Source organism: Eumetopias jubatus, unplaced genomic scaffold, assembly GCF_037043125.1.
Source record: "Eumetopias jubatus isolate StellerSeaLion01/CBP00866 unplaced genomic scaffold, mEumJub1_p1.0 scaffold_8, whole genome shotgun sequence".
Lineage (NCBI taxonomy): Eukaryota > Metazoa > Chordata > Mammalia > Carnivora > Otariidae > Eumetopias > Eumetopias jubatus.
In genome coordinates this window covers 66,491,468-66,518,386 of record NW_028274814.1, presented here as the reverse complement: position 1 = coordinate 66,518,386, position 26,919 = coordinate 66,491,468, and the positions used below count along the sequence as shown (strand labels likewise).

Here is a 26,919-nt window from a genome sequence, read left to right as displayed (position 1 = left end):
CAGAGAGAGAGTACAAGCAGCGGGAGTGGCAGGCAGAGGGAGAGGGAGAAGCAGGCTCCCTCCTCAGCAGGAAGCCCGATGTGGGGTCCGATCCCAGGACCCTGGGATCACGACCTGAGCCAAAGGCACTTAACCATCTGAGCCATCCAGGCATCCCTCTTTTACTTCTTTCACTTAGCAAAATGTTTTTGAAATTCATCTATGTTGTTGCATGTGTTACTGTTTCATTACTTTTATTTATTTGTTTATTTTGCTGAGTAGTATTTCATAGTGTGGATATGACACAGTTTGTTCAGAATTGGTGAATGTGCCATTTGATGGACATTTGGGTGGTTCTAATTTTGGACTGTTATGAATATTACTATAGAAATTTGCATACAAGTCTTTTGTGTAGACATACATTTTCATTTATCTTGGGTAAACACCTAGGAATGGGATTATCATATAGTAAGTACACATTTAGCTTTAAAAGATAAGACCAGGGGCACCTGGGTGGCTCAGTTGGTTAAGCGACTGCCTTCGGCTCAGGTCATGATCCTGGAGTCCTGGGATCGAGTCCCACATCGGGCTCCCTGCTCAGCAGGGAGTCTGCTTCTCCCTCTGACCCTCCCCCCTCTCATGTGCTCTCTCTCTCTCTCATTCTCGCTCTCTCAAATAAATAAATAAAATCTTTAAAAAAAAAAAAGATAAGACCATACTGTTTTCCAAAGTGTCTGAACTAACATTATGTTTGAGATTTATGTCTATTAATACAAGTAGATATTTTTCATGTTAACTGTTTTATCTGTTCCATTAATAAACCACCATTTGTTTATCCATTATCTCCTTTTTTACTATTACAAATAGTATTAAAATGAGCACATTTATAAATTGTTTCCTTGGGCACATAAACAAGAGTTACTCTGTATAGTGGACATTTTCAATTAGAACTGTTGGGTTCTGGAGTATTCATCTTCAGTTTTAATAGATTTTGCCATATTGCTTTATAATATGGTTGGGCACTTAACTTTTAAATCATCTATACTTTCCAAATTACTGCATACTTACATTAGTCCTTTCTATTGAATGTTTCTTGCAAGTAGATATTTGGTTCTTTTTGTTTGTTATTTAAAGATTTTTTATTTATTTGAGAGAGAGAGTGCACACAGAGGGAGAGGGAGGGGGAGAAGCAGACTTCCCTGCTGAGCAGAAAGCCTGACAACATGGGGCTTGATCCCAGGACCCTGAGATCATGACCTGAGCTGAAGGCAGCTGCTTAAACAACTGAGCCACACAGGCAGCTCTGTTTGTTGTTTTTTGTTTTATTTATTTGAGTAATCTCTATGCCCAACATGGGGCTCGGACCCATGACCCCAAGATCAAGAGTCTCATGCTCCTCCAACTGAGCCAGCCAGGCACCCCTGGTTCTTTTTGTATCAGAGTGGTTCCCGAGCTTTTTCATGCTGTCATCGTAAATCTGTTTTTTCTTTTGACTATCCTTTCTTTATTTTTAAATAGGAGATTCATATGGGACATTGTGTGAATCTGACTGATGAGGCTGTAGAAGCTGTCCTCACTTGCTGTCCTCAGATACGTATATTACTCTTCCATGGATGCCCCCTAATAACAGGTTAGTATGATAGATTGGGTGGTTCAAATCCTGGCTTCATTTTTTAGTAACTGTGTTACCTTAAGTAAACTACTCAACCCATTCCATTATTCAGTTTCCTCATCTGTAAGATGGGTATAATAGCAGTACTTACCTCATAAGCTTAGTCATGATAACTGTCTGACAGCACTTTATATAGTGGCTAGTCCATAGTGAAAGCTCAATAAATGTTAGTCATGATGATGATGGTAGGGGTCTTGATAATAAACATGATGTTTTATGTAGACAAAAAAATTCAAGCTTAAAATATTACATCTATTAAATATGCTGAATGACCTGTTGACTCTAATCTCATCAAACTATAGCCATTGAGATTCAGACCAATTTGGACTCTTAGGCTAATGTGATAGATACTTCACTGAAGGAGAACAAAGTAGTCACAGCCCATTTGGCCTGTATAAGAGCCATGATACTGGAAATAAAAGGTGCAGCATAGGGAATATAGCCAATGATATTGTATGGTAACAGATGGTAGCTACATTTGTGGTGAGCATAGCATAACGTATTCAGGACAATTTAGATTCTTAGGCTAATGTGATACTTCGCTGAAGGAGAACAAAGTAGTCACAGCCCATGTGGTCTGTGTAAGAGCCATGATACTTGAAATAAAAGGTGCAGCATAGGGAATATAACCAGTGATATGTTGTATGGTGACAGATGGTAGCTATATTTGTGGTGAGGATAGCATAACATAGAGAGATGTTAAACACTATGTTGTACACCTGAAACTAATGTAATATTGTGTGTCAACTGTACTCCAATAAAAAAAAAAAAACTTTTTTTAAAGAAAAAAGAGGGGCGCCTGGGTCGCTCAGTTGGTTAAGCATCCAACTTTTGATGTCAGCTCAGGTCTTCACCTCAGGTTGTGAGTTCAAGCACTCAAGCCCATGTTGGGCTTCATGCTGGGTATGGGAGTGTGGAGCCTACTTTAAAAAAAAAAAGACTACTAAAGATAGTAAAACATAAAGATTTTACCTTTAAAAATATGTTATTACTTAGGGGGCACCTGGGTGGCTCAGTTGGTTAAGCGTCTGCCTTCAGCTCAGGTCATGATCCCGGGGTCCTGGGATCGAGCCCCACGCCAGGCTCCTTGCTCACTGGGGGGTCTGCTTCTCCCTCTCTCTTTGCCCCTCCCCCACTCATGCTCTCTCTCTCTCTCACTCTCTTTCAAATAAATAAAAATATAATCTTTAAAAGAATATTTTACTTACAAAATCTAATAGAGCTAATAGTGATATATAAGAACATAAATTTTAAAATTGCAAAAATATCATTTTGGTGTCACAATTTATATAAAATAATGAATAAGATACTATATTATTGTGGGGAAAAAAGAGCCATGATACTATATATGACTGTGTCCTGAAACCACAGTACCTCAACCCTTTTGCATTACACCTGCAATGGGCCACGTACCACAGTATAACCTGTACCTGACTTGTAAGTCAGCACTGATGTCCAGTCCTTCCAGCTCATTTCTCTAATTACAGTCTAAACAGTTACTCTCTAGGTTGAGTTATGATCCTAGAAATCCTCTTAACAACCTCTGTTCTTTCTTATGTATGGACTGTCAATGTAAACCAAGTGTACAACGGGTTGTATTTTGTATCAATGGCATCTATAATGAAGACTAAATTTTTTGGGCCAAGACATTTCTCAAAAAACTAAAGTCAAAAAGGACATTAGAAACTGTTAACTCCTATTTAAAAATAAAGAAACTGTTAACAGTGCTTACCTCCAGGGAAAATTGTGGAGGGACAAGAGTAGGAAAATCCTGCATTATACACCCTTTGTACCTTTTGAATTTTTATCATGTGAGCGGTTTTATCTATAAAAATTAGTAATAATAATCTTTAAAAAATCACTTAGAACAAGAAAAACTCATGGGACTGAGTGCAGGGGATTGGTACTGGCATATATTTTCGTGGGGTTTGTGAGAAGGCAAGCAGAGGTTTTCTGGTCATCAAACAAGGCAGAAAATTGTATTCTAACCAATAGGCTCTTATTTTAAGCTGGAGGAGACCACAGTATATGGATTGTATAACAGCAATCTTTGATAATCTTTCCAGAATACCAATCAAGTTGTGTAAATCTATCCACTGAGCTATGTTTGATCAATATATTGAACAAGCAAGGGGTACTCGTAAAGTGATTCTATTTTCTTCACACTACTTTATTGCAAATCTGCTCTAAAGAGGCTAATTTTTCCCTACTGCCAGATGAAATCTCAGGTGCCATTGACTTACCATTCTCAGGTAGTTAAAATGTCTTGCCATTCTGTATCCCTGAAACTTCTCGTTTCAGTAATTAAAATGTCTTAGGTCCATGCAGTAGTCCAAACAAGTTCAAGCTAAAGCTTTGCTCCTCCAGTCAGCTCAGAGTTGGCTGCAGTGGGTAAGGGGACATTGTTGGTTTCTGTATTTTACCATCCCTCACTTCTCTTCTTCCTTCCCCAGCTTGCCCACCATGGTTTCTGATCCCACCAAAGTTAGTACAGGGCGGGACTGGGATAAGCAAGCACAGAAGTAAGGGAAGGAAAAGTCTTACTTGACCAGTGCTAGTGTGATCAAGGCTCAGCACTCCAGGCCCTGTGGGTGAGATGATCCATCCTTTCCCAAAAGTGGGGCACTTTTGGGGTTCTTCAGGGCCCACTTCCTACCAGCCCCTCATCATTGCATATATCTCCTATCTGCAGTTCTCTTGATTCAAGCCAGCATGTCTCTTCTGGTTAGTAGCTCCTATTTTCTCCTTCTCTCCCCAGGCATCCAGCAATATACCTTCAGTCTCTTTCTGCTCAGGTTTCCTAACTTAGTTGGGTTCCTTTCATGAGCAAAATATAAGGCAAACCCATGGCAGCCCTCATCCCTCCACAGGAAACACATACTTTATGCAATAAGGGTGCAGATACATCCCAACCTCAGTCTTCTCTTTAGCTACAGAGACTCTCGCCATAGCCTTTTGCCCTTTAGTTTTCTCAGATGTGGATCTGATATTAGTGTCCTGTGTCCTCCAAGGCCAAGAGACATATCAGACTCTCCAACCAATCTCCTTAGAGTTTCCTTTCACTGGGCTTGAATGGAAAAACAAGCACCTCCAGCCCTCATTCCAGAACTCCAATCACCGCTGTTTTCAGAGAAATCCTTTCTTCAATTTCCAACTCTCCATCCCTTCTCACTTTAACACTTTTGTATCTGAATGGATGAAGTGCCATGGATTCCAAAATCAGATCTCAGCCAAGCATTTGCAAGTCATATATAGGTCTGGAATCTCACTGGAATGAGAGAGTAGCTGGTACCTCTAGTCCTGGAACCTTAGCTGAAATAGTTCTATTTTAATGTTCTATTATATTTGTCTCCGGATAACTTGACTAGGCAACATATTATAAAATCAACCTTTACTAATTTTACCTTCATTATCTTTCTGGTTACCCTGTGGACACTCTTCTTTGATATTACCCCCAAACTCAGTAAGCGGTCATTTCTTAAAGGTTAGTTGCAGTGTGGAAGACGAAAATATATCAATGAACTTTTTATACACTCACATTACAATCCATTGGCCTGTCTTGTATTTTGATTGGATCTTTTACCCATACGTGATTTTGTAATGTCATGCATTGGCAGTTTGGAAAATATTGGTTCTCTTAGTAATATAGATCTTCCAATGTCGACACATTTTATTATAGCAAAACAATCACATTTGTTAATATCACCATTGGGTAGTTGTCAAGATCATAATGATAGATACAAATTTTCCAAAATCCATTTGAAAGCTAAAATTTTATCATTGGCAACAAACTCTGACATTTGTTTTCTTTGAAGTGACAGGCTTATTTTGCTCTTTTTCAAGAAATAATCTGTGCTGGCTGGGAGGTGGGTGGGGGGACAGGGTAACTGGTGATGGGCATTAAGGAGGGCACTTGATGTAATGCGCAGTGGATGTTACATGCAACTGATGAATCACTAAACTCTACCTCTGAAACTAATAATACACAATATGTTAATTAATTTATTTTAAATTTAAAAAAAACAGTCTGACAAGTACCCAAGTCTGAAGAACCTTAGGTTGTCAGCTGTTCTTTCAAGTAAAAACGATGTTCCATGAATAAAGTGACTATCTTAGCTCACAACCCTAAAAGGGTCTCAGACTATAGGATCTACAGACCACACTTTGAGAACCATTGCTTTACCGTAAAGAATAATTATCAGTTAACTTTAGCAGTTGGAGCAGGAACACAATATCCCTTTCAAATCACTTCTTATATTTTCATGTGGGTTTACTAGAAGTGAAAGTACACATTAAAATGACAGGAGTTTGAAATCCTTGGAATAGAATAACAGTAGTTTTGACCTAGAAGATTATCTAGGCCAGCATTTACCAACTGTTACTGCTATGTAAATGAACCAAAGATGGCCTCTATGTAGTTTCTTTTTTTTTCTTTTTTAAAGATTTTATTTATTTGAGAGAGAGAGAGCATAAGCCAGGGGAGCCACAGAGGAGAGGGAGAAGCAGGCTCCCCGCTGAGCAAGGAGCCCAATGCGGGGCTTGATCCCAGGACCCCAGGATCATGACCTGAACTGAAGGCAGTTGCCTAACCAGCTAAGCCATCCAGGCACCCCTACATAGTTTATTTCTTCATAGCAGATTGGGACTATTGTTCAAAAAGCCACCAGCATCAAATCTTTATTCATTCAATGATTTTAAATACAGCCTAAAGAAGCAGATTTTTAGCATCTAGAGCCTGCCTGCTTTGCATACCCTGGAAAACTGCACTCAAGCCACTCTTGCCCTTTGGAGCTCTCTGACCCAGAGACTCCCTTATCTTGATGCTGAGCAACATCATGACACACAAACCTCCTCTCCAGTCCTCTGGGAATTCCTTTACCCTCCTTCCTTCTCAGTAGTGCCCCCACCAGACACACACACACACACACACACACACACACACACACACACACACACACACACACACACACACATTGCTGTCTTTGGAAGATCTCATGTTGTGAGGGACTTCTGAAAGCAAATCTGTCAAAGCGCAGCCTAAATGAAGCTTATTGTGTCCTACTGCCACCTTGTGGTCATATCTTTTTCCTTGATCTGCCCTGAAATCCCTTAACTACAGTGACATGTTATCATGTTCTAGAAAATACCATAGGTATAGTGTTGGAGCTTAGGGCAGGCCATCCCAAAATATGCTATGGAGTATATTTATTATTTTGAATTAAAGTTACTTAAGAAACAGCCAATGCAAGAACACTCTGACCTTTTGTCTCCCAAAAGTAGGAAACAAATCTCCTATGTGAAAGGTACCCTCCCTGCACCAGGAGCTAGAAAGACATCCTTATCATCAGAGATGGGGAAGTCTATATAAACAAACCTTGTTACTTTTACTAATTTACTACCCCAGCCTCAATTCTGTTTAGAATTCCTTATTAATTAAAGCTCCCAAACATAAATTTTCTTTGTCCTGTCAGTTCATAAAAAATTTGTTTCTCCATCTAAAAAGTATAAAAGCTGTCTGTCTTGGTCACTTCTTAGGTCCCATATCTATGACACCTCCATACATGCAAATTAAATTTGATTTTCTCCTGTTAATCTATCTCCTGTTTAATTCAGACAGCAGCCAGAAGAATCTTAAAGGGTAGAGGGATATTTTTCTTCCCCAACAATAGCATAGAACTAAAAGTGGCTTTTTTTTTTTAGATTTTATTTATTTATTTATTTATTTTAGAGAGAGAGAGCATGCATGAGCAGGGGGAGGGGCAGAGGGAGGGGGAGATGGAGAGAATCTCAAGCTGACTCCATGCTGAGTTCAAAGCCCAGTGCAGGGCTCAATCTCCTGACCCTGAGATCATGACCTGAGCTGAAACCAAGAGTTGGATGCTTAACCGACTGAGCCACCCAGACACCCCAGAACTAAAAGCGTTTGTGTGTCCAAAAAGTTTGGGAAATGCAGCATACCACTATAATGAATGTTAATTTATCAAAGGGTCTGAGAAATACTATAGCTAAGAAACTTGTTTAACTATCTTATTCCAAGCATTTCCCAAAATTTCTTTTTTTTTTTAAAGATTTTATTTATTTATTTGAGAGAGAGAGCAAGCACATGAGAGGGGATAGGGTCGGAGGGAGAAGCAGACTCCCCGCTGAGCAGGGAGCCCGATGCGGGACTCGATCCCGGGACTCCAGGATCATGGCCTGAGCCGAAGGCAGTGGCTTAACCAGCTGAGCCACCCAGGCGCCCTTCCCAAAATTTCTTTAGCACAGAACACTATTATGGACCTCAACTTGCCCTTGTGTGTAATTGTCAATCATAAAATAGAGAGATCTGATAATAATGCAGAAGAGTTTATATACCATTGCTTTATTAAAAAAGGTTCATAAAGAGAAGAAGCTGAAGTTTTTCAACTACCCAGATCATTTCTACTCTTCCCCCTTTCCTGTCAGCACTACTACCATGGTATATTTTTGCTACCATCATTAAATGAAAATAAAATGGGATAATATATTCACCTTATATTTAATTTTTATTTATTTTTTTCTCCAAAGAAGGTAAATGATTTCATTTACAAGGTTGGCCCAGTAAATGCAAGTTTTTTCTTCTTTCATGATACCTTATATAACATTTTTCCTCATGCTTATATATTTATGTGGTTGCTTATATATGACTATATAAGACAATATGATTTATTTTCCATAAAAATATATGTACATAAGTATATTCAGTTATAATGTTATCCCCAAAGCAGTCTCACCCCCAAATTGACAGTGTCACTATAGTTTCCCCTCAAATTCCCTAAATTAATAGGTTTATCTTCTCTACTATAATTCTAGGTATTTTTTAAATTTTTTAACCTTAAAGTCAGACTATAAACAGAACTCCACATTATAAATCAGGTGTTGAAACTGTTTGAAACACCTGATTTTATTTCTGCAGAAAAGAAAATAAAAACTAAACTGCTATTGGGCACCTGGGTGGCTCAGATGGTTAAGCGTCTGCCTTCGGCTCAGGTCATGATCCTAGAGTCCTGGGATCAAGTCCCACATCCGGCGGGGAGCCCCTTTATCCCTCTCCCTCTGCCTGCTACTCCCCCCTGCTTGTGCTCTCTCTGTGTCAAATAAATACAATCTTGGGGGAAAAAAAAAACTAAACTGCTATTAAAAATATTGTAAATTACAATTTTTTAGAAAGAAAACTGCAGGTCCAAAGTAGAGCCACTTGCCCCAGTAGAGCAAACTTAGACTTAACTGCAGTTTTGGTTTCTCCAAGGAGTGAAATTTTAAGACAATCAATGTAAAATTTTCTGTTCAGGACCAATAAGGTAATCTATCACATGGGCCTTCTTCATCCTGCCAAAGAAAGGTGAGGTAATCCACCTAATAGGACCCTTTGCCTTTCCCCCTATGAGAAGGTGACCTTGTTTGAACCAATCCCTACTTTTCTTTTGCTAATAACTTCTTGCCCTACTCTCCTTCCTATAAAAATCTATTTTGTACAACTCCTTAGAGCTTCCCTCTACTTGCTAGATGGGATGCTGCCTGATTCATGAATCAATTAATAAAGCCTATAATTTACTTGGCTGAATTTTGTTCTTTGACATAATGTACTTTTTCTAGATGTTATAGAAGCAGAAAAATAATTTTACAACTTATTAAATTCTTTTTAAATCAGTTATGTCTGCAGTGATTATCAGTAAGTTCAGCTCACACACCTTTACTAATCTACAACAGACAGGCATTTCAGTTTCTCATAATTATCTAAACATGTTTCACAGTATTTGCAGGCGTGGAGGTTTAGATTTTAAAAGGGCACTAAAGCAATAAGACAGCACTAAATTAATTTATGTTTTACACTGAAAGGCAGGAAAAACCAACAGGAAATCTGCTACTTTTGATTGAATTGACCCAAATTTTAGTCATATGTGAGGATTTGTTTCAGCCTGATTACTACACAAGGAAGTTCTTTACTTAGATTCCTAGATTTGTCAAGATATGTCAAGATAAATATGTCAAGATTTACCACCTAGAACCCAAAACAAACATTATTTTAAGACCCAAGTGGTTTGCTTCTGAGTTTCCTTTAATTAAAGTTGATTCTTTGCTTAAAGGACAACTCTTTTATTATTTTGTATTTTACTTTTTCTAAATCCTATATTATTGTTTCCTCATTATTATTTATTCATTATCAATTCCGTGCCACAGAACTTCTTTATTCCAGACACTGTAATGAAGCATTAGAACTTTGACCATTCTTTGTAAAAATCTGTGTAGACTACACAGTGAAAAAATTACTTTTTTCACTGTGTAGTCTACAAAAATATCTAAATTACAAATGTAATTGATCATTTGAAAAAATTTGTTAATTTCTGTTTCCCACAGTTTCTTTTTCTTGGTGCTCTAAAAGCCCTGCCATGTATCTCTTTAAAAAAGTGGTCTCCATCTATATTAATCATGGATTTTGAGAGATGGTAAAATCTTCCTTAGACTTCATCTACACAACACCCTTGTTTTAAGGATAAGGGAACAGAGAATGACCTTAAGTGGAAATACTTGATAGAACTGGAAGTAAAAACCTAAGTCATCTGATCCACAATCTCTAATTCTTTCCCCAGCAGAGCAATTTCCTAGAACTGTTGGTGTTAGTGGCTTAACTGTTACTAGAAAAGGGAGGGAAATAGGAGAGTGACATCAAGCAACAGCAGTGTGATTGGTACTGATGATTTTTTGAGTCTTTTTCAGAGTCTGTGTTTAGAAGGGTGGCAGAATATGCCACCCCAATATGCTTCTTCAGGATAAGGACTTTGTTGAGTTGATTATTTTTGAGAAACAGCAGACACTAGAGAAGCTCTGAATATGGAACAGAGTTACCCTTTTGTAAGAGAAATTTGCATTTATAAAGAAAAAATCTCCATTTGTAAGTATCTCCCTCTCTGTACTTGGAAGAAAAGGGTGACTAAATCACAAGAGAATCTTGTCAATGAAGACTACAACAAAAATCTGTATAGCAAACCTTACCTTTACTTTTTACTGTGCTTTTTCTAATAACCTCCTATAATTTGATGCCTTCCCACCCTGCCCCACCCCAATATCTTTCTTTTGTCTTTAGATGAAGATGGTATGTAAAGTGGTGGCTAGGGCCATCTCAGGGAGTTTACTCATTTTCCCTGGGTATCTCTCAGGCATACATGAAGCATGCATATTGATAAACTATTTTTCTCTGGTTAAACTGTCTTTTATTATAGTGGGGTCTCAGCCAAGAACTCAGGATAGAAGGAAAATTATTTTTCCTCCCCTACAGTTTCTACAGTGTTCTGGAAAGGGATCACTAAATACTTAGAGAACCCACAGTTTCTCTTTATAAACTCACAGGCATTGATTATTCCTACTATTCAAAGTCACCATCCTAAATACTCTATTTTCTCCAGAAAAAGGTGCCTGAGGAGACTTTGAGTAATGTAATACTGCCATCTAGCATCAAAATTTTAAAATTACCTAAAAATATACTGTATGGTTTACTGGAGGAAAAAATGTCATCCTCTTTATGTGCAATAATAAATTTCTACAGAAGGATGACACAAATGCATTCAGAAAATAAATATGTATGTATGTTTGATAACATGTTCATAATTAGTAAAAATGCCAGATAATCCTAAAAACACCAACTAAAATGAAATTGGGCAGTATAAGTTTCCGATTTTATTTTTCTTTTTTAAAATTGTATTGGTTATTCTGGGTCTCTTGAATTCCCATATACATATTAGGATCATCTTGTCAATTTCTAAAGAAAAAAAAGAGAGACAGCTGGGATTCTGGGAGTGATTGCATTGAATCTGCAATCAATTTAGGGAGTATTGTCATGTTAATATTATCTTCTGATCTATGAACACAGACAGATGTCTTTCCATTTATTTAGATCTTGAATTTCTTTCAACAATGTTTTGTAGTTTTCAGACTAAGTTTTTCACTTCTCTTGGTAAATTTATCCCTAAGTATTTTATTCTTTTTGATGGTAATGTAAATGGAATTCTTTTCTTAATTTCATTTTTGGATTGTTCATTGCTAGTGTATACAAATACATTTGACTTTTGTATATTGATCCTGTATTGTGCAACCTTGCTGAACTCACTTACTAGTTTTCATTTTTTAGTGGATCCCCTAGGACATTCTGTAATTATACAGGACATTCTATATGTATTACATAATGTACAAATAAAGATAGTTTCACTTCTTTCCTTCCATCATGAATACCTTTTATTTCTTTTTCTTCCCACATTTCCTTGGCTGGACCCTCCAACGCAATGCTGAATAGAAGGGGGGAAGAACAGGGGCGCCTGGGTGTCTCAGCCAGTTAAGCAGCTGCCTTGAGCTCAGGTCATGATCCCAGGGTCCTGGGATCTGGGTCCCTGCTCAGTGGGGAATCTGCTTCTCCCTCTCCCTCTGCCCCTACCCTCCCAGCTTGTGCGCGCATATGCATGCTCTCTAATAAATAATCTTAAAAAAAAGTGGGAAGAGCAGACATCCTTGCCTTGTTTCTCATCGCAGGGGGAAAACATTAGTCTTTCATCATGAAATATGATGTTAAAACTTTAGTTCTTTCATAGACACTATTAGGTTGAAGAAATTTCCTTCTAGTCCTAGTTTGTTGAATGTTTTTACCACGAGTGTTGTCAAATGCATTTTCTGTGTCAACTGAGATGATCATGTGTTTTTGTCCTTTATTCTATTGATATGGTATATGTCATAGGCAGAACAATACCCCAAAGATTCCACGTTTTAATGCCTAGAACCTGAATATGTTATATTCCATAAGGTTGCAAATGGAACTAATCAGTTGACTTTAAAATAGGGAGATTATCCTGGATTATCCAGGTGGGTCCAGGGTAATCATAAGGGTCTTTATAAGGGGAAGAGGCAGGCAGGAGGAGAATCATAGAGTTGGCAGCATGAGAAGGACTCTGTCTACTGTTGTTCATTTTGAATATGGAGGCATGCAAGGAATGTGGTGGCCTCTAAAAGCTGGAAAAGTCAAGGAGGTGAATTCTTTCCCTTTGAGCCTCCAAAAAGGAGTGCTGATTCAGTTTAGCCCAATGAGGCCTAAGTTGGAATTCTGACCTCCAAACTATACAATAATAAATTTGTGTTGCTTTAATCCAATAAGGCTGTAGTAATTTATCACAGTACCAATAGGAAACTAATAAAGTGTATTAACATTAATTTATTTTCAGATGTTAAACCAACCTTTCATTCCTGGGACGAATCCCAGTTGATCGTGGCATACAAGTTTTTTTATATATTGCTAGATTTGATTTGCTAGTGTATTGTTGAGGATTTTTGAGTACATATTCATAAGAGATATTGGTCTGTAGCTTAGTATGTGTGTGATGTCTTTATTTGGCTTTAGCATCAGGGTAACACTGGTCTCACAGAGTGAGTTGGGAAATATTCCCCTATACCTGCTATTAGCAAAGCCACTCCACCTGTGTTATAGTTACGGTTTCCATGATAGACATTTGTCCACGCTTTTACTTTCAACTTATTTGAAATCTGTCTTTAATCTAGATTTCCTATATAATGGATTTCCTCTGTAATAAATGATATTTTTATGACAATAAGACTGCATTTGTTCTCTTATGAGCTGCTATTTTTGAAAATTAGCTGATGTAAACCTTTGTTTTTTGAAGTATAATTACTTTTCATTTCCATACACTCTGGTTCTCCTGCTTACAGTAAGTTTTGGTGTTTGGGCTTATTTTTGTTTTGCTTAAAATAAAATTTAGAGGGTGCCTGGGTGGCTCAGTCAATTAAGTGTCTGCCTTCAGCTCAGGTCATGATCCCGGGGTCCTGGATCAGAGTCCCACATCAGGTTCCCTGCTCAGCAGGGAGTCTCCTTCTCCCTCTGCCCTCTGCCCTGGATGCCTCCCCCTGCTTGTGCTCACACTCTCAATCTCTCTCAAATAAATATTTTTTAAAAAATTAAAAAATAAAAATAAAATTTAGAAACCATATATTGGGCCCACTTTTTTTCTATTGGTTTGTGAAATCTGTAACTCCAACCACCACTAAACTAGAAAATTCCAAGACTATTTGAAGAGCTGTTGTTTATACAACATAGTCTGTATCTATTAAACAAGCTTGGTAAACTTATGAATAATTTTTAAAGTAGTAACATTTTATCAGTATTTTTGCTTTAACTCGTATTTTTTAAAAGACATTATAAAATTGACTTGGCAAAAGAAATATTAAACCATATTAAAAATCACTACTGAGAATAATTGTTGAAAGAAATTCAAGATCTAAATAAATGGAAAGACATCTGTCTGTGTTCATAGATCAGAAGATAATATTAACATGACAATACTCCCTAAATTGATTGCAGATTCAATGCAATCACTAAATGTCCAATAATATACATTGGTTAAATTATAATGAATTCATATAATAGTTATCTATTAAAAATCATGCTTTATAATAGTATTGTGTGACATGGAAAATGTCTACCTCCAGGTCAAGTTGTCCTATTCTAGTAATTGCTCCCTGCCCTCACCATTTTGGGCATGTTGCAGCTTCCCAGAGTGTCTTACCACACCTACTGGCTTTCTTTAATCCTGCTCACTCCGTTGTACATAGTCGCTGTGTTAAACCCTGTTCAGGCACACCACGTTAGTACGTCTGTTGCCTGCCAGGACCCTGAGAGAGTTCATACACAGGTTAATGGTGAAATTATACCTTTAATCTCTGGCTGGTGAAATTGAGACTAAATTACAGAGAAAACAATGAATGCCTATTTTTTTTTACAAGTATTACTGTGGTATGTGTATTGCAGCTCATAATGAGGGTTACCACTAGTTAAATGTTTTTAGTTGCAGTTCTTTATATATCATCCCCTTTAACCTTTTCAATAACCCTATGAGGTATCATGGTTATCATCCCTAGTTTATACATGAGGACATATTAAATATCTTTGATTATTGTGAATTAATGTATTATCATTGTTTTCTTTTGTAGATCATTCACGAGAAGTCCTGGAGCAATTAGTAGGCCCCAACAAACTAAAGCAAGTGACATGGACTGTTTACTAATGCTTATTAAAGCTTATCAAAGCAATGATCATACTACATTCCCAGGAAACAATGGTTTTAGAGATTGGCTCTCCGATAATGTGCTTGTTGCTTTGAAGTTAACAGACCGTTAAACATGTAATAGTGCTATTATCCTGTTTGTTTGCGGAGTCATTGTTTTTGACATGGTAAGCCTAGCATGCCCTCTGATGTATGGGGGGGAGGGGCGGGAGAGGAGTACTGTGTTTGTTTCTTAAATAACAAAGTTTTAAATTACCAGTTTTTCCTGGAGATTTCCTTCTCCTACCTACCTATTTGAGCTGCCATAAGATAAATTTACCAGCATGAATAACCATTAGGAGAATTCTTAGTGTCTCTAAAAGCATAATTACCTTCCTAGCTATTTTCTGGGCCCTACCTTCCTTAAGTATTTAAATGCTCATTGGCCAAAAGCAAAGCTGAACATCAGGCCTGTAAATCCTCACAGAATTTAATATTTCAGTAAAACAAAGAAATAGAATAGTTTAATGTCATAAACCCAGGACATCATACACCTTAGCCATTTAGCATATGAATGTTACTGAGGCCCTTGCCCAGCCACTTACTTGATTTTCATGGCTACTTTTCCCAAATACGTGCTATTCATCTATGAAATTTCCTCCTTAACAACTGCATTCAGGAACGTGTAAGAATGAGTAAATATAAAATATCATTATAGAGGCTGTTTCCTAAAGCTCTGTCAGTTTCATATTGTGAACTAAACACGGACCTTAGTTTTCAAATGAACTGCATTACTCTTTTATAATCACAGTTATATATATACTATGCTTAAGTATATATACTATGCTTAAACCATCCCAAATTCAGTATATTGCCTGTACCATGAGCCTGTCTCAGGGGGACTTTTTTAAAGATTTCCTATTTTAACTCTGATGTAGTACAGAAGAAGGGAAGTATGGTATGGTAAATTTCTTCTACATGTTTAGAAGAATGTTTATACATTCAACTCTATTTCTTGACCTCACTACTAATTACTTTATAAATGCGGTGTATGTATAGTATAGATATATATATTGGCCTCAAAGGTAAGACATAGGTATATATGTAAACCATGGCTAAGGCCTGTTCCACCTATGAAATTTTTCTAAAGACAAATTCAATAAAATTTAATAGTAAACGTCAAACAGTCAGTAGCTTTTCCCCCTTTTTGGGAAACAAGCTTTTCAAGATCTAGAGTGTCAGCTTTTTAGGGTCTGTAAAGAATTATCTTCCTAAAAGCACTTTGCAGTTTAATATTCTTGCCCTTTTAGATTGCTGGTTGTATTAGCTATCTCTGTTTAAAATTTCAGTACTCCATTCCTACCCATCTCTACCATCCTCACCTCACACTTGGACCTCTTTATTTTTCTCCTTACCGTCTATCACCATCTGGCATCTTGTCTGTTTTTATTATCTATCTCTCTAGAATATAAGCTTCATAAAGACAGGAATTTTTGTCTTTTCTTCCCCAGTGCCTAGAACAGTATCTGGTACATAACAAGCATCCAATATCTGTTGAATGAATGAACACAAAAAAAAATAAATAAAGGAGAAAAATAAATAAAGAAAAATAATGCCCGTACTTCCAGTTTCCGGTCTAATGTTATAAAGTGATTAGAAGTCATCACTCCCGTCCTCATAAGATAAAAGCTGAACAAACTGAAAATCATGAAGTGATACAGTATTACTTGAAAGTGGACTTGGACTAGTTGTAAGTGTATACTAGGGCAACCACTAAACACAATTTTTTAAACATGTATAATATCCTAAGAGAGGAGAGAAAATGGAAGCATGTAAAATGCTCAACTAAAACCAAAGAAGGCAGGAAAAGAGTGGAACACCAAAAAAGAAACAAGGAACTAGGGCAACAAATAGAAAAGTTATAAATACGGTAGAAATTAATCCAGCTATATCAATAATCCCTTTAAATGTGAATGGTCTTAATACAAACCTGTTTGTTAAACTATGAAGTCATTCAAGACTCACCATTATATACATGGGAGATTTTAAAATATCTTAAGTAACATTTGGATATCTCAGAGACCTTGTGCCCACCTAATAAATCATCAAGAGAGGATAACAGAAACAGGGTCTGTAGATATTTAAACTTAAATCTTCTCTTTGTGTCATCAAGTTGATTTCCACAGTGCTCCCGAGTATAATTTACTCTTTCTTATCTTGCTGAGAAGGGCAATAACCAGCAGAGTACTCTGAATTTTCAAAGGATATTGTCAAAAAAACTCTCCTCTCAAATATCATCCAGTGCCATTGTAACCTTTAATTTCTATTAATCTTAACCAAGTCTGAATCAAAATTTAGGTTGATAATGTTTAAGACCCAACAGACCAATGGAAATTAGATGCACAAGAGTTGTTTCACTGGGCTGAAATAAACTCTGACTTCCAAGTTCAAGAATCACCAAATCCTCTGCAGCCCCAGCTCCCAGACTCCCATTGAATTATCCTATTTTCCTATCTGAGCAACAACTTGCCCGTTAACTGCTTTATCCACATTTCTGCTGTATGACTGTAACTCTGATCACATTTCCCTGGTACCATAATCCCAACAGCATGCGTGTATTATTAGAAAGTTTATATATAAAGCACATGTTATAACAATTCCTAAGCAGTGTATAAGAACATAAGAGTACATTAGGAAGGCTGCATTTTATATTTCACTTGTAACACATACAATGCTGGTGTTTAGTTTTGAATTAGAGAATAGAAAATCTACAGTACAGAATTATAAGACCCAAAGGTAAAACCTAAGCCTCCCTCCCACCCCAGTCTACCAGCTATCTGGTACCCTCTCAGAAGGCAACCATATTAGCAGTTACTTGTTTATCTTTTCAGGGATATGCTATATATGTTGCAAGCAAATATGTATATGTATATACATATGTAGGTACGTACATACATCTTTTCATACATTCATCTATAAATAGTGGTATACTATACATATTCTTCTTCACATTCTCATTTATCTCATAGGGTTTTTATTGATATATAAGATCCTGACAACCTGGGCCATATAGTAGCATTACCAATTTCTAGCTAACCTTAGTGAACCATAAAGAGGCATCAGAAAGTGTCACGGTATATAGGAAATTCTAAAATCTTTATCTTTATCCATGACTGTCATTTGAGGTCCTATTATGTACTAAATACTGTATGAGGCACTTTATACTTTCATTTAATAAAATAGCCTGGAGGTGAGGTTTATTAAGTTTGTTACAGTTTTATAGAGGAGGAAATTAAAGCTCAGAGAGCTTAACTAGCCTAAAGTCCCAACTAGAAAGTGACATAGTTGCCTGACTCCAAGCCCATGTACTCTGTACCACACTAAATGCAGGCAGCTCTCACCTTTACAGGTCATTTTTTGAAATACACTACTCTTCTATATTTTGTATTGTGTCTAATTTGAAGATCCATCATAGAGTTGTCCTCAACTACAGAAACAGACTTCGCTTTCTCATTTTCTTTCTCATTCCTCTCCACTACTTAAATTACATGTTGCTTCCATTTTGGTGTTGCCTTCTAGAATTCTATTCCTACAGCAGCAAAACCAGAAAACTGCAGGTAGAGATTTGTATATTTGGCATAATGCAGAACGAGTTACATGACGAAGGCTGACAAAACTTTAAGACTTCAGCTTTTGGAAACAAGATACTACATGCTTTAAACTGGAGGGTCTTTTAGGGTTAAACCCAAACATAACTATATTCACACTTGGAAGCACTTGGACAACTCAAGGCTGAAAATCCCATACTGTGCTTGTTGTCAGTCCATTGTTTTCCTTCCTAGTAGGCTCTGGAAGTGAATATTCTACCACTTTGTGCAATTGATGTTGAATGCTATGTCCACTGAACTGGGGTCGTCCAGGGTCACCAATCAGGACTCGAGTTCTGTGGGTCCAAAAGCAATTCTTCAGCCATTGATGAAGACTGTCTGCAAGGTCTTCTTCGTAAAACATATCTCCAAGCACAATAAGGTCCCACTTATCTTGTTCCAAATCCAAAATATTTTTGGTTAAAATGGGAAAAGGATCCAGTTGGTTCAACTCGCAATTCAGTGTGATAGCCATTCCTGCAACTTTAAGAAGCACATAATGAACTGGTTTATGCTAGGCAGTTTTAATCCCCTATTGATTAAGTAATTTAGAAAATCTAACAGTATTTTTTCCCTTTTGTTGAAAGTTGTTTTTTAGGTAAAGAAGTATCTACCAATATAAACTATTTACTGCAATTTTCAAATGCATGAATGGATATCCTGAAAACAAAACAAATAATACAAAATGCCTAGAAATGTGGAGGTTTTAAGGAACATTTGCTGATCTAATAACCAAGAGGTTTGGTTTATTATAGCTGTCCAGGGAAACAAGCCTTGGGCTTGAGCAACCGGGCAAGTTAGAACTGAGACCCCTGTATAAAATAAGGATCTCAGGGCAGCTGGGTGGCTCAGTCCGTTAAGCTTCTGACTTGATTTTGGCTCAGGTCATGATCTCAGAGTTGTGAAATCAAGCCCTGCATCGGGCTCACATGCTGGGCGTGGAGCCTACTTAAGATTCTCTCTCTCCCTCTTCCTCTACCCCTCTCCACCCCCCCAAAAAAATAAGGATAAAAGCTAGATCCTCAGTAAAATTGAAAACTAAAAGAAAATCAGAAAAAATTAAAACTGACCTGTCCCACCTTAAGTTTTAATGGAATAAACTCTCCCACAAAACACAAGGCCTCTCTCCTCACTTGGGTTTTGGTCAAATACACACAACCTACATATTTCAGGAAATCCCTCGCCCAGAAATTAACAGTAAGTGCTCCCAGCTTGGTACACTTTGGGACATCCGACAGACATAAATACAAATCCTCTGGAGAAACACGCACTTCAATTCAGGCCTCACAGGCTCCTCACAGATAATGTCCTACTGAACAGAAGTTCACAATATCAGATGACAAAATATACATGGAAATAAGCTATCATGTTGAGGCATCTATAGATATTTATCCTGGAAGAAAATAAAGATGAGCTTTAAGTATTTTTAAATATGAAATCCTTACTAGGGTCTATGTCGTTGGCCAGGACCCTTGATGCCCCGCTCATCTTGGCAGCGATAGCTGCAGCTCCACATCCGCTCCCAATATCTAACACAGACTTCCCTCCAACCACACCAGGATTATCCAGAAGATATCTAATTTGGAAAGAAAGCAAAGAAACACTGAGATGGGAGAAGGTCAGTAAGAGGTATTAAAAAAAAGTCATCTTTTTTTTTTTAAGCTCTACACCCAACATAGGGGTTGAACAACCTCTCATGACTGAGCCAACCAGGCAGACTTCAAAAAAAAAGTCTTTTTAAAATACTGAGCACTTACTATGATCCAGAAACGGTCACACACCAAGAATATTTACTGACAAATTACTGCTATAATAAGGATTCAGTAAACTAGATCCAAAATTCACTGTCTCCTTCTGATTGATTGTGCATCATAGAGTGGTTTTACCTACTGCTTATGTTGTTATAATGACCTCTCTGGTAAAGTACAAAGTCCAGTTCAACCAAACAATTTGGACCAGGACTAAATAGTTATCAAACACTGAAGACGGATGAGAAACCCTGAAATAAATAATAAACCCTGACACTTGACCTTACCACTGGAAAGTGAAGACTATCCGGGACTATGGCAAAGTAGGGGTGTACATGGCCCATCTAAAGCGAAAGCTGCTACCCATCTTCAGCTCACTATTGCCATGCAGAAATCCTGTTATCAGATTTTCCTGTTTTTCAAAATCAGACATTTTTACATGAAATTTCCCAAGTTTTATTTTTATTTTTTTGAAATGTCCCAAGTTTTAAATGTTAGCAACTGATTTTTTCAGTTTACAAATAAAGGCCCAACAAAACACATCTGCGGGTGATTGTACTTGTGATTGTATTTATATTTGAAGTTGATAAACAATCACTTTAATAGACGTCACTGAAAATGTCAATATTTTTAAGGTATGATGTAAGTGAATAAAGCTTGAAAATTTGGCAACAACAACCAGAAAATCAGAATTGTTTGATAACACTTAGAAAGCTTTCCAATCTTCAGGATTCTCTGAAAAGCTCTACATATGCATTTATTTCTTTTGCATTTAAAACTATATACAATAGGGGCGCCTGGGTGGCTCAGTGGTTAAGCGGCTGCCTTCGGCTCAGGTCGTGATCCCGGGATCGAGTCCCGCATCAGGCTCCCGGCTCTGCGGGGAGCCTGCCTCTCCCTCTGCCCTTCCCTTCTCATGCTGTTTCTCTCTCAATCTCTCTCTCTCTCAAATAAATAAATAAATAAATCTTTAAAAAAATATATGTTTAAAAAAATAAATAAATAAATAAAACTATATACACCATGAATTCTGTTAGGCCATCCCATTCCTGCCAACGAGAAGTCCTTATCCTTTTCATTTCAGAAGTCTATACCCTTAAGGTATAAGCAGGTTTAATCATTTACCAATCTAAGAGCAAAAACCAGACTGAAATGCTGAAAGCTCTTGCCTTTGTCTCAGCAGCTGTGTTTTAATGAAAAGCATAGCATGAATGTGTGAGAGAATGTCCTAAAGAACACTTTTGCTGTGTGAGGGCGGGGGAGGGGGTGGAAGAGGAGACCTTAAAAATGCAGATTCGGGACACCTGGCTGGCTCAGTCGGTACAGCATGCAACTCTTGATCTCAGGGTTGTGAGTTCAAGCCCCACAATGGGCATAGAGCTTACTTGAAAAAAAAATTTTTTAAAATACAGATTCAAGTCCAGAGTTCACCTGAGATGTCAGTAAGCCACTAGAGAAGAGGGAATCCTTGTGGGGCCCACTCACTCACATATCTTATTCTTTGGGAAATTGAGAGAAGTGAGGCTCCAGGGAGGGACGGAGGGTGAGGCTCGAGGAGCAACATTTACTAGATCAAACTAGGAGAGCTAAAGGACCAGGGCTTTAGGTTCCATCTAGAAACTCTGCACTGGCCATACCTTATGAACCATGAACCAGAGAATATTGTGAAATTTCCAGATCATTCATAGTATGACAGGTGATCCTAGGGTTTCTTTTGGAGAGAGAACTGTATTTGGGGAAATACACTGATAAACTGCTCCAAATTAAGAAAACAAGAATTTGGGGATTTAACTCTGGTTTTTTGTGAGGAGCAGGGAGAATACAGAGTTGGAAGGGGCTGAAAAAAGAATCTGCAGAAAACAGGATCTGTATGGGCCTTAAAGCTTCCCATTTCAGTTAGGGCAATACCTAGACAGGGCCTGGCCTCCTGGCCAGTAGATTGCCCAGTAAGGTTCGCTGTAGGGCCACAGGTCAGCTTTTTGCCACCAGAACTTGCATCTGGGCGTCAGAAGCCGCAACTGGATTTCAGGGGTGAGGCTGCCACTGGTGGTGACTTCAGTGTTCTCCTCCAGGAAAGCTTTCATCTCAGGGTCCAAAAAGCTTCTAGTTCCTCTCCAGGGGGAATGGCCCCAGGGAAACAAGGAAAGGCCATTGCTTCTCACAGCTTTCAGAAAGACACCACAGTGGTTCATGGGAAATGGTGCACATGCTCTCCAACCTAGGCTCGAAGCCATCGGTCCTTGTCCAAAACACAGGTTCTGTCAATGTTGCTGTTGATAAAAGCTGCTGCTCCTTGTGAGGAAGGAAGGGCCCGGCTGCCACGGTGATCTCAACTGGAATCCGTGGGTCTCTAAAAACAAATAATACTGAAAATTCCAAGGTTCACTCACACTTCCAAATCCCATTACATAGGAAGAAAATATTACAGTGTAAGCTCTGTAGCAGATGATTCACAAGTGCTTCCATTTCAGATGGAAGTGTTGGTGCATCAACTTAGGAAAATCCAACCTTTTAAAGGAAGTCTTTTCACAACAAAAGCCTTTTAATAACTTAGAACAGCAAATATACACGCATTTGATTTTGACAGAAAACCTCGGGAACATGCCTATTACATGAAATAAGGTTTACCTTTAAAGTTCTTTCACACACACACACACAAAATAAAGTTCTTTAACACATTTAGTAAACCACTTACCTTTAAGCAGGCACTGTGAACAAAATAAGTCTCCATCTTTGGGAAGCTTAGACTCTAGCAGTGAGGTAGAGCTATTACCAGGGCAAACACGGTTCTGGCCTTTATGAAGTCTTGCCAAGAGTTGTGGAGGTTACCAAACTATAACTGTAGACAAAGGCATACAAATTATACTGAGTACACATCAATGTAATCAAGCTTCAGATTTTTTCTTAAAACTTTATGGATTTAATTGTCATAAAAAATATCAACTCGCAAATATCTTGCTCTAAATTATCTCTGATGACTCATCTTTACCAAGCCTGGGCCGAAAAGGCTTGTTCCAACAGAAAAACACCTTGATAAGAACAAGAAAGAATAAGAAACAGCAGTTTAAACACAAACAATATGCACAGTTACTTGGGACCTCTGACCTGTTCTGCATAAATGTTTTAAACAGTCCTATATCCATCCACCCAAATATTTAGAGTAGGGGCCAGACTGGTGATCCATGAGTGATGCCGCTGGTTATAGCAGAGGGGCTGTGGCGACCTGGATTCTGTTTCTGAGCAGTGCAAAGGGGCCAGCAAACTGCTTCCAGGTAAGAACACGCTGCCAGATCTTCCAGTTTCTCAAGATAATCCAGATATTCACACAAAAACCCCCACTTGTAAACGCAAGTGATCAATTAAAATATCAAAACACAGGGCAGGCTAAAATGCCTGTCAGGCCACTTGCGTGCGAACTCAGGATAGGCTTTCAGTGGGTGTCATCTCCCCATCGTGCCCTCGGGATCCCAGGGTCTTTAACAGCCTCACTTCTCCCTGGACTAATTCCTTTAGGAAGTGTTGGGTCAGCCCTTGAATCGCACAAGCTTATAAATACAGCAGAGCAAATATGAGAGGATTTTGGTTTGGAACACCGTGTTGTCTAGACCGGCGCCTCCCCCTCTCACCCCAACACCAAAGAAGCATCCTTTATGAACATGGGACCATGCGGTGGGCACTCGGTACCTGTTATCAATTGTCAAGGAAGGAAGAGGGGTTAAAAAGGTAAGTTCCAAAAGTGTTCGTGACCACGTTATTTCCCTCCGAGGAGAACGGGACTCGGTCTTAAAGGGGCAGGCACAGGCCTCCTTTTGTCCTCACCAGGGTGGGCTAACAGCGCCCAGGGAAGCTAAGCACTCGCCTTTGTGCGTCTTTCCCGGCATTCTTTAGAACCGCACCTGGCGCGCCGACCCCCGCGGGCAGGCAGGCGCGCGCCTACCGGATGCAGAGCCCAGACCGCGCGCCCCGCCCTCCTTCCCAGCAGCCTCCGTCGGCCTTTTCCTACCTTAAAGGGGCAGGGCCTCCGAAGGAGGCGGTACCCAGACCTCTTTCTGGAAGCGTGGGACCGTCAAACTGATTTCTGCGAAATCCAGTGAAACTGTGGAGGGTTTGCTTTGTGCCAGTCACTTGTTGGAGAGGAAAAATGTTTCCCTTCCCTTCCTCCGCCTTTCAAAGCTTCTTCCAGCTGACCTTGGAATTAAATTGACATGAAACACATCAACAGGAGAAAACCAAATTGAACCTTGTACCTATGGGAATGCCAGGTGTAGAAGAGATGCAAAAACAGAAAGGTTTATATGTCGTCCTGAACTAAAGAGAAGGGAGTTTGGGACTTCAAAGGGAAGGAAAGTAATTCACAGAAGATGAAAGGAGTAAATGTTTGCTGGGCCACACAGAAACAATGGGACAGAGAGGAATTGTAACAAACAGACTTTGCTAAATTCCTCCCTATCACGCCTAGTTCATATTATGCTGTAGTTGTCTATGGTGATAGACTTCTTCTGGAGCAGGTCCTCTATTTATATTCTTCCAGGCAGTTGGGGGGGAGGTCAGTTTCTTCCTGAGTCTTTGGTACCTTGATTGTTTTCAGTTCAGAAATAATCCACAGGCCAAAGTGGCACATCTTGGGGCAATTCCTTCAGAACCCCTACACACACTTCTAGGCACTGGGCAGAGAGTGGTGAGCAAAATAGACACAGTATAAGCCCTTGATGACATTTAAACTTCAGCTGAACTTAAATCATAATGTATGTCCTCTCTTTTATAACTTTCATAAATGTACAATATAAATCTATTTGCAATCTATATCGCTCAAGTTCTGGACCCATATGTCCATCTTCCAACCCTCAACATCTCCAACATCGACTCATCACCCCACCTGACAACAATTAAAACCCGCTCAGGTGTGCCAAAGGGAAAAAAGAAAATTGACCCGAACTAAGAAACAGGCAAATCATGTTTCTGCATCTTAGTCTGCAGTTTGGGGAATGATCTGACAGCCACCTGTTCAAAATTAGAGCTTGTTGCTTATGTTCTCCGTTTCAGCCCTCGGATTTACAGGGTTTCCCATTTTCCCTGTAAACTGGAACCTCTAGGAACTACTAGAAGGGAATGAAACTTTGTTATTCCAGTTAACAACCCCAGATGCATCCTGCTCATTTGCTCCTTGCATGAATGACTACTTATTTTAGATGGGTAGGATACACACCTACCATCTCTGAGTCACTCTGCCCTAGATTTCCTCTATAAAAACTAATATGACTGTGAATAAAACGGTATTTATTAACTGGCTACTTTTTTAAAAAATTAGCTGCTTATGTAAACCTTTGTTTTCTCAACTATAACTTCTCGTTTCCGCACACTCCAATTCTCTTACTAGCAATAAACCTTAATCCATGTTCAAGATCAATTTGTCAAAGAGTTGTTTTTAACTAGCTTCTGTGTTCTATCCCTGTGAATAGCAAGAACATCCCGGTTATTGCCCAAGACACCAGGGAGAGGAGGTAAGCCTAACATTTTTACAAAAGAGGGTTTCCAGTAAAAATCTAAGTGCTCATCATTGAAGATGCATTTAATAATGCGAAGACTGGTGCGAGCCAAGCTACTCATGCTGTTTGACAAAGTCCAAGTATGGGGGACAATCCTAAAAATCAGGAGACTCCACAGCTGGCTCCTGCTACTTCCTTTCATTTTATTTGCGGCAATCTTTATAATCATGGGATTTTTTCTGGGGTTTCATGATAAAATGATTTATAAATTTAGTTATGCCTATGCAAGCAATCATAATGAAACTGATTCCAAAAAGGCTGACGATGGGCCAAGAAGTAAAAATACCCAATGTCCTCCAATCTGTAAGGGAGTTGTTGGATCCAGGCCCAGTAAAAATTCCTATTAATGAGATTCCTCAGGCACCTCTGAAACATCAGGATTCTAGGAAAGGAAAATCTCTTGTCATTCCCACAGTACAGGGACCTCCCTATGTTGCATACAAAATAGGAGGCCACCTTTGGTATGCCCCTCGAGGCAAGCCCTGGAGTAGGATTAACTTCCTTTCCCCTACTCCTCCCATTCCTTATAATGGAGTTGATAATGAGGACATGAACAAATGGTATAAGATTAAAGGAAAAAAGGGTGCAGGCATCATCTGTCAGCCTCTGGGTAAAGATTAAGAGGAGTAATCCTCCGTGGTGTCTATGGAGCAAGGACAAGAGACGAAAACATATAGAAATGGAATAAGTACTTTGATAAGATAGGGTGCACACATTGTAAGCTGCCTTTGGAGAAAGAATAAACTTTAGATAAACCTTTGAGCAAGAGTAAAAATATAACTTTTTCGCTTTAGCGCACAATAGCAGATAGGTCACGCTTTGTCTCGCACTGTCACGCTCTGTTTAGCACCTTTGTTTTTAAATCCGAAATGGTTGCGATAAAATGTAAAAAACAAAATCACATGTTACGAAAGAATGGAAAAACAAGGAGATATTCTAATGAATAAATAAAGTCCCTCCGAGGCTATCAGGAGGAGATGCTTATAACCTGATCCTGTGTCCGTGTCTCCTCACTCGCCGACGCCGTCCTTTCCTTCAAGAAACCCTTTCCTGCTGGAGCTGGACTCCAGCAGAAGACAAAAAAGTGAAGACACCTTGACCTAAACTTGGAACTAGGCTAAAGGGACTGCTGAATGTCCTCTCCCCACTTTAATAATTTTAAAATCGATCCACTTTCTGTTCCTTCTGCTATTGCCCTATGATCCTTTCCCTGAATTCCTTTAACTAGTCTCTCTCCAATCCTACCTTCCTCTCTCATTCTCTACAGTACAA

At 38.7% G+C, this 26,919-nt stretch overlaps 2 protein-coding genes across 5 annotated transcripts in view; one reads left to right on the top strand and one right to left on the bottom strand.

The window, feature by feature from the left end:
• The window catches only part of AMN1 (antagonist of mitotic exit network 1 homolog), a 53,534-nt gene extending 37,207 nt beyond the window's left edge, over positions 1–16,327 (top strand). For both annotated transcript variants that reach the window (XM_028113232.2, XM_028113231.2), the window contains exons 6-7: positions 1,498–1,609; positions 14,654–16,327. In XM_028113232.2, the coding sequence (XP_027969033.1) occupies positions 1,498–1,609; positions 14,654–14,727 (186 nt within the window). In that variant the 3' untranslated portion in view covers positions 14,728–16,327. The remainder of the gene's footprint in view (positions 1–1,497; positions 1,610–14,653) is intronic.
• A 676-nt stretch (positions 16,328–17,003) lies between these two features.
• On the bottom strand, positions 17,004–24,044 carry ETFBKMT (electron transfer flavoprotein subunit beta lysine methyltransferase). Of its 3 annotated transcripts, none has more exons than XM_088026001.1 (5): positions 23,961–24,044; positions 22,797–22,940; positions 22,010–22,451; positions 19,799–19,929; positions 17,004–18,836 (listed from the first exon to the last, which is right to left on the bottom strand). In XM_088026001.1, the coding sequence occupies exons 3-5, from the start codon at positions 22,333–22,335 to the stop codon at positions 18,493–18,495; spliced, it is 801 nt and encodes a 266-aa protein (XP_087882127.1). In that variant the 5' UTR covers positions 22,336–22,451; positions 22,797–22,940; positions 23,961–24,044; the 3' UTR covers positions 17,004–18,492. The 3 variants fall into 3 exon arrangements, with proteins under 3 accessions (XP_087882127.1, XP_027969031.1, XP_027969030.1); XM_028113230.2 differs by having other exon boundaries at positions 23,786–24,025; XM_028113229.2 differs by having other exon boundaries at positions 23,921–24,025.
• Between the last annotated feature and the right edge of the window lie 2,875 nt (positions 24,045–26,919).

Excerpts from the sequence above, each read along its gene's own strand:
- ETFBKMT (XM_088026001.1), bottom strand. The coding sequence starts at position 22,335 with ATGGCTTCGAGCCTAGGTTGGAGAGCATGTGCACCATTTCCCATGAAC. Across the intron at positions 19,930-22,009 it reads GGAGGCCAGGCCCTGTCTAG|ATATCTTCTGGATAATCCTG; the intron begins GTATTGCCCTAA and ends TTTCCAAATTAG. Across the intron at positions 18,837-19,798 it reads GGCCAACGACATAGACCCTA|TTGCAGGAATGGCTATCACA; the intron begins GTAAGGATTTCA and ends TGCTTCTTAAAG.